Source organism: Camelus dromedarius, chromosome 4, assembly GCF_036321535.1.
Source record: "Camelus dromedarius isolate mCamDro1 chromosome 4, mCamDro1.pat, whole genome shotgun sequence".
In the NCBI taxonomy this organism is placed as follows: domain Eukaryota; kingdom Metazoa; phylum Chordata; class Mammalia; order Artiodactyla; family Camelidae; genus Camelus; species Camelus dromedarius.
This window is the reverse complement of record NC_087439.1, coordinates 22,359,553-22,374,832: the sequence shown is the minus strand read 5'-3', so window position 1 is coordinate 22,374,832 and position 15,280 is coordinate 22,359,553. Positions and strand designations below refer to the sequence as shown.

The window sequence follows — 15,280 nt, the reverse complement described above, 5'->3', positions numbered from 1 at the left end:
TCTACCTTTTCACGTACCACTTTTCCTAGATTACATTTTGTCTTATGCTTGATGTTGTAGCCCCATTATTACAGTACACTTGACACGTCCTCAGAGAGTTTGCTTACACCTAAAGACAGAGGAGGGGGATAGGATAGAACCTTTTTCTTGCTGGATTGTATTGTTTTATTTGGGAAGAGAAAGTTTTAGTATTAATGTCTTTTTTTTTTTTTCACCTTAGCCAGAAATGGGTTACATGCCCATCCTTAGGTAAGTCAGTAGGCAAAGGGAAGAGAATGTCTTGACATATTTAGATAAGTTATGTTTCATCACTTGAGCTGGAATCAGGCCCCAGACCAAATCAAATAGTATACACTGGATAGCTGAACAAACTCTGTTGCTATTACTAGGGAGGATCTTGAGATGGATTTCAAAGACTTAATAGGAGGAAGAAGAAAGCCACCTCTTCTGATTTTTCTGTTTTAGTAGTCATCCCGACTCATTCTCCTTTCTTACTTCTTTTTCTTTTTAACACCTTAATGTCAGAGTTCCCCAGGATTTAGTCTCTGATGTTATTCTCTTCTTTATTTGGTGGTCTTATCCCACTTAAATGTTAAGGACTCTGAAACGTGTATACCCAAACCAGACCTCCCTCCTGAACTCTAGATTTTTATGTTCAACTGCTTATCTAACATTTTTGTCTAGAGATCTGTGGCAGATTTCATTTTCCGAGATGGTTACAGCAATATTTGCCATCCCACGTGCTCTTTTTTACAATGTGATGTTGACACTTTTCCAAAAAAGAGTGAAGCCCCCTTTCCACACGCTTACATTTGGGTGGACCTGTGACTATTATGAAAGCAACGCTATGTAACCTGTGAGGCTATACCATCAAAGAAGATAACACTTCTCCCTGATTCCCTTGGGACACTCTAAGGAGCTAGCTGTTTTACTTTAAGGAAGTCAAGCAGCTCCATAAAAGAGGCCACGTTAGGGGTGTTGCAGCCAACAACCCTCGTGAAGGTCCCAGCTGACGGCCAGCACCAATTGCTAGACATGTTGAGTGAGTGAACCTTCAGATGATCATGTCCCAGTTGTTCTGTCACCCCAGCCTTGGTGTCACCAGAGTTGATGTAGAGAAGAGATGAGTTGTTCCTGCTGTGCTCCGGCTGAATTGCAGATTCATGAGTAAACAAATGATTGTTGTTTTAAGCTTCTAAATTTGGAGGGGTTTGTTAAGCATCAGTAGATAACTGGAACAGATCCATCCGATGTCTTATCCTTAACAGGTCCAAAACTAAACTGAACCTTTCTCTACAATAATGACCTCTCCATTAGTTGATGCCAATTCTATGTTTTCAGTTACCTAGACCAAAATACCCAGTATCATCCTGGGTATCTCTCTCACATATTCTGTGTTCAGTATACCAGGAGTTCTACTACTTTTGGCTTCAAAATACTGCTCACAATTTTTACTGCTCCTACCCTAGTCTGAGTCGTTACCACTCTTGCCAACATTTCTGGATTGTGGGTTACCATCTTCTGCCCTTATGCTCCTGTAGTCTCTTCTTGTCGTGGCCTAATGGTCCTTCCCAAGCATAAGTAGCTGTTACTACTTTGCTCAGAATTACCAGTGGGTCCCCTTTCACTCTGCTGAAAAACTCACAACAAACCTAGAGTGGTATTATTTCCCCCATTTAGCAGATAAGGAAACTGAGTCAGCAATTTAAAATATATTCCTCTGTCATTAACTTGATATGTAGGAGAGTTCAGTTTCTCTAAACCCCAAAGGTTGTGCTCTTTATATGTGTGTATCTATATGTGTGTTACATGGTATGTAATCCATATACAGTGTTAAGCATTACAGAAATTAATAACCAAAAATATCAAGCATTAAAAATACCAAAAATACCAAGTTTTAACATTTTAGCACAAAATTATAATGAAAATCTGCAGGTTAGAACTATAAGTGAAAGAGAGCATAAACAATAATGAGAAGATGCCAGAAAAATTAGGAAGATAATTTTTCTTAAATTTAGAGTTGGATTTTACCACCCTCTGTACACGCACTTGCCCTACCACTGCGTCCACGTGGACGCTTGCCACTGCGTGTTAAGAATGTGGAGGGAGGGTATCAGTATGTTTAATTCCAAGAACAAAAAACATGACTCAGTTTAGTGTGTCCACATCACACCCATAAGCTTGAATATCAAAATGTCCTCTTCTAATGTGATATTTTAAAAACCTCTTTTTAAAGTTATAATTCATAATTTAAGCAATATATCACTATACCCTTGATGGAAAAAAAAAATTGATCAGTTGCTGGACTATGAATAATTATTCTGGTGGTAGGAATAAATATAGTTTCAGTTATGAAATATCATAGACAGAAAGGAAGTGGGTCTGCTTTGAATAAAGAATTTCTTCCCGTCATGTTTATAAGTCCAACACTTCAGTGTACACTTCAGTGTACTGTAGAGAACCTCTTATGCCTGGCCTATTATGGATTTCTGCAGTTCAGTTTAACAGGCCTCTTGCTGCTAACTTGTCGATCTGTAGTTTTCTTTCTCCTTTCTATTAAAACCTAGGAAATGCCCTCAAGTTGTTATTTCAGACCTCCTTTCCTTAAGTGTCTTTTCTACAGCCATCTCAGCATATAACTATACTTCTCTCTAGGATAATTGAGAATATCAAGCAAAGAAACCCACATATATTTCAGTTTTTGTCAGTTTATTCAATGAGCATTTATCCAGTGCTACACATTCCAAACCAGGTCATGTCGGGATGTCTCCGTCTCCTCCTCAGCCTTCAGTTCAGTACATCTTGACAAAATAAGACTACTTCTTGCGTGCATGATGCTAGTGGACGCTGTGAAGTATGATGGTATAAATAAGATGTAGCTTCTGTTCACAGTGAGTTTTCTGTTTAAACTTCCAGCTTAAACAAGTACAAAATTTCAGTTAAGAAATAGTCTCATAATGTAAAGTAAGTCTAACCTTGGGGGCACAAAAAGACTAGACTGATATGTCTTAAGCTTAAATCACATATCTAAATTTTATGTTAAAATGATCGTTTTCATAAGAATTATAAAATTACATTAAATTTTAAGAAAAAGGAGAGAGTATATGATTAGAGTAGGTAGTAAAAGTTAAACGGTGGTGATTAGTAGAGGCTTTGTTGAGACTTGAAGGAGAGAAGTTTCTGAGATGCAGTGGGAATGTATTATATGAAGAAGGAACAGAATGATTAAAAAATCTGTAGTGGCAAAGCAAAGGCCATTGCCAAGAGTATAAATACACGTGGTGCATGTAGGGAAGAGTAGATAATATAGCTGGAAGATAAGTTGGGGCCATAAAATAGACAACAGGGTCCCCCACATTTTAAAGCTATTCCTGTGATGACTCCACCCCCAGTTTATCAAGTGAAGCTTAATCCAGTCCTGGACCCTCTCTCCTAAGCCTCCTGGCCCCGGCCCCAGACAATCCACATAAGCAGAGATCAGGACTGTAATGAGAGTTTGTTGAAGTAGTAGCATTCTTTAAATTAAGGAATTCTTAGAAATGGTTATTTATCACCCCAAGGAGAGTGTTATGGAGCAGGTGGTCGGGTTCTTTCTCTGCCCTCAAACCAAGTAATGGAGAGCCAGAAGCAAGTGTCCAAGTGGGAGACTACAATACATAGAAAAGAGGAGTCAATGGAAACATTGTGTGACTTTGCCACTGCAAGTCCTCAGGCCAGGAGAAGACAGGTCAAAGTTGGAGAGAGGGAAGAAGATTTTAAAATAGATATGAGACCTAAGTTTGGAATTAGGAAGATCTAGTCTTTAATGCATGAGAATCTTAACAGTCTCATTCTGTTTTTTGTTTTTTTTTTTTTTTTTTAAACTGGAATTGTCTTGGAAGTCACGGCTTCTTCCTGAGATATCAAATTCTAGAGAAGAGATATTTAGTAGAGCATAAATAGAATCCGGAGTTGACTAAGTATTAAGTCACTTCCTACTTATTCCAACAGAGTTCAGACTCGACAATAAACAGTGGTAGTGGAGGAAATTAGCCAAGGAAGAGTACAGGAAAAAAAAAGTCTAAAAACAAAAATGAAACATGTTTACAGTTAGGAGATGAAATGATTAAGTGAGGAAAAAAGAATATTAACAATAAGGCGAAAGAAAGCCATTTCAAGTCCTCAGAAAATTAATGTATCACAGGAGTCAAAGGAAGAGAGTTTAGGGAGAAGAGTATGCCAGCAGTGAAGAGATTGGGAGAAAGAAAAGCAGAGAAGAGAACATGCAATTGATGATCAGGATGGCGAGGTTAGTTGTTACAAATTCCAGGAGTTGGTAAGAGCAGAAGCCAAATATAAAGAATCAGTAAATGAAAGATAATTAGAAAGTGGAGCCAGCATATTTACACTACAGTGACAGAAACTTGGGCAATGAAAGGAAGAGGGAAAAAATAGATAATTTGTTGAGAAGATAGTAGGGTACAGAGAAAGTCTTTCTTAATACGGGGTTAGTATATTGCACATAATCATAGGCAGAGGGGATGAAATTGGCAGAAAGGAAGAGGGAGAAAATGCATGTAAAGAGGAGACAGATTCCAGGGAGAGTAGGAGGAATTGTATCAAGGAAGGAGCAATAGGGTGGAACAGGAAGAATGGGGGACAGATAGCAGATAGACAGGGTTTGCATCTTATATCAGGTACACTAAATACAGGTCCTGGAATGAGAATTCAAGTCAGGAGAAGCAGGATAGGAAAGGGAAAGAGACCAAGCAAAGGTTCAACTGTGAGCAAAATCTAGATCTCAGACAGATGCCTTGGAAAGTTTGGAGGGTAAACCTCACTTAGCAAGGGAGCTTGGCTTCGAACCATTGGCTTGTCCATGTGAGCTATTAAAGATAAAAGGACACACAGGCAGGGCACTGGAGTACCTAGAAACAGTGAACAGGATATCAGGATGTCTAAATGAAGCACCAACAGCGTCCATCACAATTTGGAACCCTAGGCTGGACATTTGCTACCTTTGAGAGCTTTTGAAGTATCTTGATCTCAAATGCCTATATCCTTGTTTGGGATATTGGGTAGATTAAATGAGGTAAATTTAAATGGGAGGATTAAATTAGGGAAAGTTCTCTTCTATTTCTGGAGATGGAGTGAAAGAAGAGACAGAATGTAGCAATAGAATATATTTAGCAGTTAAAATTAATGAAAATGAAGAAACTCATAGGTGATAGTTGATATGAGAAGGTTTGCATTTTTAAATGAATAGCTATGTTTTGATGAAAATATTGTGGCAAATAGAGTATGAATGAAATACAATGTGAATAAAGGCAACATGTATCTGACTAGAATGGATTTCTAGAATCTGATGGAATATTTATGTGATCTTAGTAATAGTGTTCAGTAACTTAGCAGTAGAAAGAAAGAAAACAGAAGAAAAAGAAAAATGGGCCCAAAAGGGAGCAGGTGATGACAGATTCAAAGTTGGCAGTTGTACTGGAGTAACCATGAGTTGCCAATCAGGAGGTGAGGTCTAGAAACTAGTAATGGAACGGAAGGAAACCAAGAACAGGAGACCAAAGTAAAAGTAAAGAATTAAGGTTCAGCAGATGTGAATGAGCAAGACAACTCTATAAATTAAGAGAAGGTGATCTCAGAATTAGTGAAATTGGAAATAGAGCATTTTCACATGATACTTAAGATGAGATTGTGGCCTTGCTGATGTAAGGCAGAGGCAAAAGAGAGATGTAGGTCCCCGGAACAAAGACGAGGAACCATGAGGTTCTCACTGAACTTCTGAAATACGTTTCAGCTTTAGTTCTTTCCAGAAATTTCTAAATTTATCTATAGCCAAATCCAATTTTTTTTTTTCAGATTTCACACTACTTGCCTTTTCATGGACATTTCTCCATTGATTATCCACCCAAGAGTTCCTCTGTTACCTTCTCTAACTCTGAGTTTTCTTGTTCTGACCCCTCCCATATATCTCCTCTGAGCCTTGTATATCTCTTCTGAACATCTTCTCCTCATTAAGGCTCTATATGCTAGTTTCTCTCTTGCTATATTTATCTTTCAAACTTACCTTCACATTTCTGACTTTAATCACTGCATTACATCCAATATTTTATCTTCATCTCTTTACTTGTGTTTACAATTTCCTTTAGAAATTATTTTTTTTTTGAACATCCAACTGTCAATGAAACTTGCATGTCTTCCTTCCTTTCGTCTCCTGACTTTCTTTCCTAGCCTAACCATGGCATCTCTTTTTGTGTTATCATGGTTCTTTTGTCCTGACAAGATTTAAACTTTCTTCAGAGGTGCCATAGTTTTTCATCACGTATTTCCATCTGTCTGTTAATCCTCTTACTCCTTCTCTCCAGCTGTGTCTTAGATTTTCCATTTCTCTCTGTTGTGACTGTGAGCTCAGTACTGACTCAGCTAGAGGACTCCTCAGTAAATACTGTTGACTTCTTAATTTTGAGTCCCCCCAAAAAAAGATTTATATTTCATCTCTCAAAACAAGAAATATTTGACGTGTGACAATATTTGAAATATTATTTCTCTCTCTCCCCTCACTTACTTTTTATTATTTTTTCCCCTCATTTTTTCTTAAAAACATTTCTTTCATATGGATAGATATTTTTCAGGATGCCTAGTTAAGACTTGATATACTTTTTTAAATGTTAAGCTTATTTTTAGGAAATATTTATTACTGCTTGGAAGTATTAGTGGTATGTATCTCCCAATATAGTATCTATATGTTTACTGACTTGAGTTCAGAGGAGGGGGAAAAAGGCTTAAAAGTGACCACTCTATGTAAAAGTTATTCAAACACTGATTTCCAGGTAATATTACATAAACATTTAAGTGTCAAAATTCATAAAACAGGAATGAAGTACGGTGTTTTAATATTCTGTTTGAAGTTAAAACATGGCAGATGGTATTGCCAAGGGAAAAGGTGAACCATAATGGAGTAAATTAGCTGAATCCAAAATATAAATGTGCCTTGAAAAGTGGGCACATAGCCTGTTTTTGAACAATGGAGATTTGAAGTCTCTTAAAATGTAGCCAAATGCAAAATAGCATATATGAATTTAGTTCAGCTTGAAAAGTCACTTTCTCCCCTTCATTGACTTTTTTTGCTAAGAGATCACTCCCTTTTACAAAATTAAAATGTAATAATTCTCTTTATGCTAAAAAGCCATTTTCTTCCTACAACAACAAAAAAAGATGTATAGAAAGTCATAGTAGAATACTGAAAAATTTGATTAACCTCCCATGATGTGTGAGCTCTAAGTGAAGCACAAATACTCTGATTTTTCTTTTTCTTTCTAGGCATCAGTATCTGTATTGCCTCTCTTAATTTAGCTTTATATCTCTGTGACCGTAAATAACTTTCTGAAAAGTGTTTCTTTCCATGGCAGAGATTCAGCTTTACATGGTATCTTGGTATTCAACAAGTACATATTATCAAATGGTCTTTGATTGATTTTATATTTTTATAAACATTTATAAAAACATAAATGTTTTTGGAATATGCTCGGTAATATACAGAAGGTCTTGAATGACAGATTAACATCTGTTAAGACAGGAAGAGTATAGCAGTATAGCATAGTTTAACACCATCTCCTAAAGTGTATTTTGCATCTGAAGGCAAGGCTACACATATAAAAAAGAAAGGGAATTAAATTTGATTTGCAACAGAAATAATGGTGGAATCAAGCTGCTAGTTTAGAATAGTAATATGCCATAATGATCAAGTAGCTCAGGAATACCTCAGTCATTCCCCAAATCACAGCCACCTTTCTCTACAGATCTCTGAGAGAGGCATGTAAACAAATTATAAGGACAAATGAAAGAAAGGTGCCACACTATTTTTCCTTAAGAATTTTCTCAAAAATTCTACTGCAAGGCATGCTTTTTTTCCAAAGATCGTTAGGTCTTGACTGTTTTTTTCCAGTTTGCTTTATTCTCATTTCTTAATCTCTAAACATAAACCTTGGGTCTTAGCTCTCCTGCTAATAAGAGAAATGAAGGACTAGAAGTGATCAAGATGCCCTGGGCAATCATTGCAGCTGTGAGCTGGTGGACGAGAAGGAGAGGCTAGATGGGTCATGCCACTTCCCATTGTGAGAGGGAGCCCCTGGCCCAGACCACTGAAACCATGTTGAATGGAAACCAGAGATAGCCATGCACAAGTGTAGGACCTTTTTCTAATTTCTTAAGGGGTCTGACCAATAAAAATATGGTAAAGGGTGAAAGAGAAGTTTAAAATATTTCTTTATTTGTCTAGAGAAATTTCCTCAGTGTGTATTGATGGGGAATATCCAGGGTAGGTTGCATATGACTGATACTTAAAATAGTTTGGGGTCATGAAACAAATTAAACATTTCTATGTAATATTTGAAGAATTCTAAACTCACCACTAGGACTCCAAGGTCTAGGCATCTCAGTGTTAAATCTTTCATAGGAAAATTCATAGATTATAGGGAAATATTAAATATTATATATTGAAAACACCAAAAGTGATTAAAAGGTGAACCAATTATACTGGAAAACCATTGCTAACCATGTAAGTAGCAAACTAATATCATATATGTACATGTTCATGTATATGAATATGTATTTGTTAAAATGAAACAATGAGCAATGAGATAGGGTGTAAATACATACATAAAATAAGCAATTAAATGTAATCTAGGGTGATAAGCCCAATGTGGCATGGAATTACAGATGTCAAAGATATTTTTCTTTCTAAAGAATTTTTCTCCTACTTCTCCCAGTGTTGGCTGGGCGCACACCTAATGATTGTTTTATATAACTTGTTAATATTGCCAAAGAATGAGTCAAGAAGGAATCTAATGTAAAACTTAAGAATCACAGAAATCAGAACAAGATCTATAGAACAAATGATAACTTAAAAATATTTTTTAAGCTTAAATATAGAGAACAACCCAGATGGCCTGTATCTTTGCCTCAAAGGAAAAGTTCGTTTCTAAAGCTGTTTGTAGGAACGACAACTTCTCACCACAGCACTTCCACAGTTTCAGTGCTGAAGACCCTACTTTCATGAGTAATAGAGACTTACAACTAGCAAGTTTTAAGCATTGCTATGAGCATTTTTCTCAGGTAATTCTTTATTTACTCATTGGCCTCTGCCATTAAACAGTGACCTTCATAAGGGTCACTAAGTCCAATTCATTTCATATCATCAGCTCTTAGCACTCAATACGTCCCTAGTTCGTATCTGTTGAACGAGTGCATGACTGCAACGAAATTCATTTGCGAATCACCTACCAAACCACTGTCAAGAAAATTTTTTTGAAAAGTGGCGTTCAAGGTTATGCTGTCTCTAGACTCTCCCTTATAGCAGAGGGTTCTGCTCTCTGTGGTTGAGTTCTTTTTATATTAATTACAGGAGCCTCTAAGCAACAATAACACATTCAGGACTTGAAAAGTGAGTTGGGATTGGCATGCAATATTTTCTCAAAACAAAACCACATAAATGAAGAAAAAGCGAATGTGAAGAAGCCCTCTGGAAACAGAGTAGATCCTGCCTTACACCGTATTCCTCAGAGGGGTTGAAGGATGTCAGTTCACGTATTCCTGAAATGTATTCAACCTTTGACAATATTATATTATTTTGCTTATGCCCTGATATGCTGGCCTATGAGGTATTCAATTATTATGAGTTTTAAATTATTTTAGAGAAAGTGCTAAGCTGCTGTTACTAATCTGTAGGTCTTTGGTTTTTTGGTTTTCTCGCTTTACACAGATAAAATAATAAACTGTTGTCCCCCAGCCTCGCCAAGGACACAGTGACATTCTTGATTCGCTTCTTGACCAAAGCACCTGCCTACGTGAGAGTTATATGATCTTCATTTTGTGCCAGCACAGAAATTTTTGGCTATTGCAGACTTTTATCTACGTATCTGATAAAGTATCTCTCTCATGCTCCCTTAGGAAAGGGATAGGAATAGGAAGAAATAGCAAGTTTATTGTAAAAATTACAATGCACATCTGTACTCCAGGGAAATAGTTTAGTAGTCAAAGAAAAGAACCTTCAATTCAAAGAAAATGATTGATTCAAATTGGTGGCTTTTCACTATTGTTCATGTATTTAAAATATAAGAATCACATTTACTACTATTTCTGTAAGAATTTAGACACATTTCATTCTTCTCTTTCCTTCCCACACGCCTCACTCTTTCCCCACCAAATTTGGAGCTTAGTTTTCATGTTAGCCTTGTTTCTCAAAAAATATTTCTTTACAATTATTCAAGGACATTTATAGTACCTTGAATGTATATTTTTTCAGCTTGAATCTAATTGTAACATAAAAATATCTGTTTTCATTTGTAAGTGTACCTGTGTGTAAACTAAATCTGACATCAGTACAGTTGTCATGATAAATTTAATAAACTTTTGGGGACCTGTAAGTGTATGCTAGGACTTTAGGAACTCCAGTGCTATCAAGTGGAGTCTTTTACCTACTATCCAAATGTCAAAAATTAATTGGAAGTTAATTTACGACATGTATTCCTTGCACAGATTCCTGCCAAGAACTTCTGTGCCTAATGAAGACAATAGGGTGATTTGTGTTTTGATGATTTCTGATAGTATTTCTGTAATCTTTCAAACCACTTTTGAATTTTTTTCTACATTTGTGTTTTTAAGTTCTGTAACTGGAAGTGTCTGTAAATAAGGGAATTTTCAGTTTAGGACAAATTATTGTCTAGAGAAATTTCAGTTGTACAACATAGCATTTGAGCTTGACAATTTTGAAAGTTTCTGAATCTGGGAGAGCTTTGAGAAGTACTTTCAGGGCTAGATTAAACAAGCTAATACTCTAAAGGCAATTTTCTTCACTATTTCATACAATCCAACAAACACTTCACTACAACAAAATTTCAACTCAGATGGGGACTATGTCAAATTGTAATGCCATCACTGAATTGTAATTTCCACGGAGTCTCAAAAAACAGTGAGAAGGATTATCATTTCTTCCCATTGCTAAAGATCACATTTAGATACGGAGAGTCTGTTCATTAAAGATACCTCAAGCACATCTATGAAAATTACTCTCAAATTATTCATAAGTTTCTCCCTGCAGTTGTATAAGTTAGAGTGTATTGTTTCTTTATGTTTGTTTTATAATTCCCGAAGGTTCTCAAAGTGCTAATTCTATTCAGTTCTTTACTTTCAATTTCAGTTTAAGGAGCAAATAAATTATTCTTTGCCCAAGATCCATAAAACGTTGCTTAATTTTGGTAGGTGTAGAATCTTTTAGTATTATGAAGTTGGTAACTATTTTAGCTATAACAATGATTCCTACAGTCAGCTTTGACTTTATATATTGTGATAGTTTATCAAGTCACTACTGTAAATTTGAGTAAAATCTGTACTCAGGATCGTTTTATTTTGAGTATCTTTCATCGCTAATTTTGTTGCCATTCATCCAAGCCTCCTACATGGAAGTATTGCAAATTTAAAATAGGATCTACTTGGGCAAAAAAGAAAGAGAGAGACTTGCTTTTCAATACTGAGACCTTTTTCATGTTTTGTTTTATGTTAAGTATGGATCTCTTTGTTATACTCCTTATACCTAGGGGGAAATACCATTTGATTTGAGATTAATATATTGTTGAATTAAATTTCTATTTGGTGAGATAGCATAGAGGAGAAAGTACAGGTCTGGTCTGGGTTTGCAAAGCCTGAGTACAGTGCCCTTATCTGCCATGTGACTGTGGGTCATTGATTCCTGAACTGCAGTCTTCATAGTTTTGAAAATTAAGACTAAATATGTTAGATGGTTGATTTGACCTACTTACCTGAAGTTATATTTATATTATTCATTTAGTACATTTTAAAGCAGATGGCTGTTAAATATAAGGTATATTGTACACGTTTCCTTCTATATTTGAACTCTGGAGTATGTCAAGGTAGATGACAAGAATCAGATTCAATAAATAAGCACATGCCTGTTTTAGCTCCTAAAATGCCGCCTTCACAGTGTAATATCCCCAAAATTGTCACAAATGACTGACTAGACATTGTAAGTGCATTAGTAATGCTAAAATTTCTCCTCAAAAAGTTAAATGAAGCAATATATTCTACCTCTCAGTTAAAATAGTTATTTTATTTTTAATAATGTTTTAACACAGTGTCCCTTAAATATTTAAAAATCTTAACATAGTGATTTTTTTTTTTTTCATGCCTGCTTCAACCTAGTTTTAACCAATAAAACATTAGTCGGATTTCTTGCTATGAAGTTTTTCCTTTCTGATTTATAGAACTTGTAAATATGAATGAAAGTTTCTTCAGGATTAATGTATTTGGGATTCTAGCCACACCTCATGTTTGTCTGGTTGTAAAAGTCCAACATATTTATTTCACACAGCATTTTCAGGGGGAAAAAAATCAACTTTTAAAATAAATCAAAACAATATGCATAAAGGAAAGACATATTTTAATGTAGTTGAAGTATCATTTTTCATGGATAAATAGTACAAAATATGAATGTAGGTCTTTGCTTTTTCTCTGTGCACTTTCACTTTCTCTTCTTGTGTATGATCACTCATATATTTATATGTCTTTAAATATGCACAGAATACACACCCATTTTTGCCTGAGTGAATCAGGGATTGCCATATTTTTCAAAACTTTAGTCATTGCTGTTATCTGACAGTTAAATAAAAACTTCACTGGGCATAACTTCAAAAGAATGGATCTGATTTATCTGACAGCATGAATTTCTGTATTGTAATACAAATATTTGTTGAATGAATAAATGAAAGCAAGCATGGATTTTATACCTGCTTTTTTCAACATTTCATTTTTTGGCATGAAGTTTCATTTCAGTATACTTTGGATTTTCTTTCTATATCTAGTCCTTCCACATTACATTTGTATTGCAGGATTGTTAAAATAAAAATGTTTGCTTTGTATGAATTCATGTTTTAAGATGACTTCACAAGATAATTTATAAAATTCAAACTGGTATAGCTACGTTTAGCAGTCTAAGTGGACAGAATTGAGAATTATGAGGCATTCTTGTGAGCATTCATAAAATAAGTATTTAAATAAATTTAAATCTGTTTATTAATACACATTTTAATTTTATTTTAAAATAAATACTTTCATTTTTGAAGTTTTCTGGTTACCTAGTAGTCCTGTAGGTGTAAAAGTTACTAAGGAAAAAGAGCACTGTCCTCCTTAAGCTTAAAGTCCAGTGGGAACAAAATTATTAAAAAAAAAAAAAGGTAACATGGTAGAGAAATACAAGTGCAAATTTGCAACTCTAATTCATGCGATGAAGCAGAGTACATGGCACAATAATCAGAGAACACAGAAGGCTTCTTGAAGGAAATAATGTTTGAGATATCAAAACCAGGAGCAAATTAAGCAAGTAGGTTGAAAACAAGCATTTCAGACAGAGAAGCAGCATGTACAAAAGGTATTTTGGTAGGATTTTGAATTGTTACTTGTGATTTCCATGAATGGTTAAATATTTTTTCGATAGTAAATAATTATTGCAAACAAACACATTTGTATAATGATTTTTTAACGGTATTTTTGTTCTGTTTGTATGTTATTATTAATAATATGCATTTTGTGTTTATCTGCATATTACTATAAATCAACAATTTAATTTCAGCTACTTGTTTTGGACTGAATGGGGACAGATGCCCTGCATTGGAAAGGCTCGCTTAGATGGCTCAGAGAAGGTTGTCCTCGTGAGCATGGGAATAGCATGGCCGAATGGCATCTCCATTGACTATGAGGTCTGTTGGATTTCTTAAGTATTTAAAGAGCATTAACTGCCAACTTGCGTTAGTCCACTTTAAGTGTTCTCTTATTTTCTTTATAAAACAATCAAAAACAGCTTGTAATATTACTTTTCAATCGATCTTTAGGAAAATAAATTATACTGGTGTGACGCTCGTACAGACAAGATAGAAAGAATCGACCTTGAGACTGGCGGGAATCGCGAGGTGGTGCTGTCAGGAAGCAACGTGGATATGTTCTCCGTTGCAGTCTTTGGGGCTTACATCTACTGGTCTGACAGGTAATTTATTTTTTCATAAGTCTTGGAGTCTCAAAATGTTATTTTAGTGCCAGTTGCTTTACCCTTGTAGGATTAGCCATTTCTTAGCAAGGTCACAGAAAGGATCTCACAAAGCCATGTAATTTCCAGAGAAAATGCAGTCACTCTTGCTATTCCAGGCTCAACCATTTCAATGTCACAGACTAATGTTGGTTTCTTTCCCTTCTGCTGAGCCATCTGTTATTTTCAGCTTAAATAACTGGCTTGATTTGAATTAGTTAAAGATTGTTGAACATGTATGTTCATCTTCTTGGCAGAGCACATGCCAACGGGTCCATCAGAAGGGGCCACAAGAATGATGCCACAGAAACTGTAACGATGAGAACAGGTCTTGGAGTCAACCTGAAGGAGGTTAAAATCTTTAACCGAGTAAGAGAGAAAGGTCAGCACTCTTATATGATAAATACATTTTATGTCATTTCTTTCTCTTATTTTTTAACATTTATTTATCAAACTGAAGTTAGGGGTTAATTCTTATATGAATCAAAAAACCTCAAGACCCTATTTTTCTGTGTCTAATTTCCTACAAAAATCATACAATAGCCTGATGAAATGCATATATAATAGCTCGTGCACAGATATTTTTGTCTAGGACAGTGCATGTATTTGAACATGTTATATACCTGGTGTGTCTTCAGCATAGGTTTAGACTAAGTAGTAAAGAGACATTTGGTAAATATACATATTCAAGAAAGTATACAAAGCACCACTAAGATGCTAGAGAGTAAAAAGCAATCAAATTGTTTTTTCTGATTATATTTTAAAATATAAAATGATTATGGCTCCAGAAGGTTGCTATTAGTGTGAAATATGTCCAAAGTCATCATTTTAAAAAAAATACGTGTTTTGAAACAAATATGATGATGATTTGGGTATCTTTTAATGTCATTTCCATTAAGATAATGTCCATTTTAAATGTCTATTAAAGTAAATTGTAATTAATTTTCTTGACATCAAAGGAAGGTATAATAATTTTGGAGATGATGATGGATTCATGGAGAAGAATTAGTGTGATGTAGAAATCCTAATTGCATATTACATCTTCACCCAAAACTGAAATAAAAACCTTATGCCCAATATAGTTAGGATGTTAGGCACATTAGTGTCATCAATTTGATACCTTATATATTTCATAGACACAGAGTTTAAAGTCGTGTATTTTTTGTGTGTAAATTCAGTTCATGTTTTGAGTGAATC

General features: G+C 35.1%; 1 protein-coding gene across 4 annotated transcripts in view; it reads left to right on the top strand.

The window, feature by feature from the left end:
* The window catches only part of LRP1B (LDL receptor related protein 1B), a 1,592,931-nt gene that overhangs the window by 1,153,736 nt on the left and 423,915 nt on the right, over positions 1-15,280 (top strand). For all 4 annotated transcript variants that reach the window (XM_064484732.1, XM_031451350.2, XM_064484731.1 and 1 more), the window contains 3 exons: positions 13,634-13,760; positions 13,893-14,044; positions 14,341-14,465. In XM_064484732.1, the coding sequence (XP_064340802.1) occupies positions 13,634-13,760; positions 13,893-14,044; positions 14,341-14,465 (404 nt within the window). The remainder of the gene's footprint in view (positions 1-13,633; positions 13,761-13,892; positions 14,045-14,340; positions 14,466-15,280) is intronic.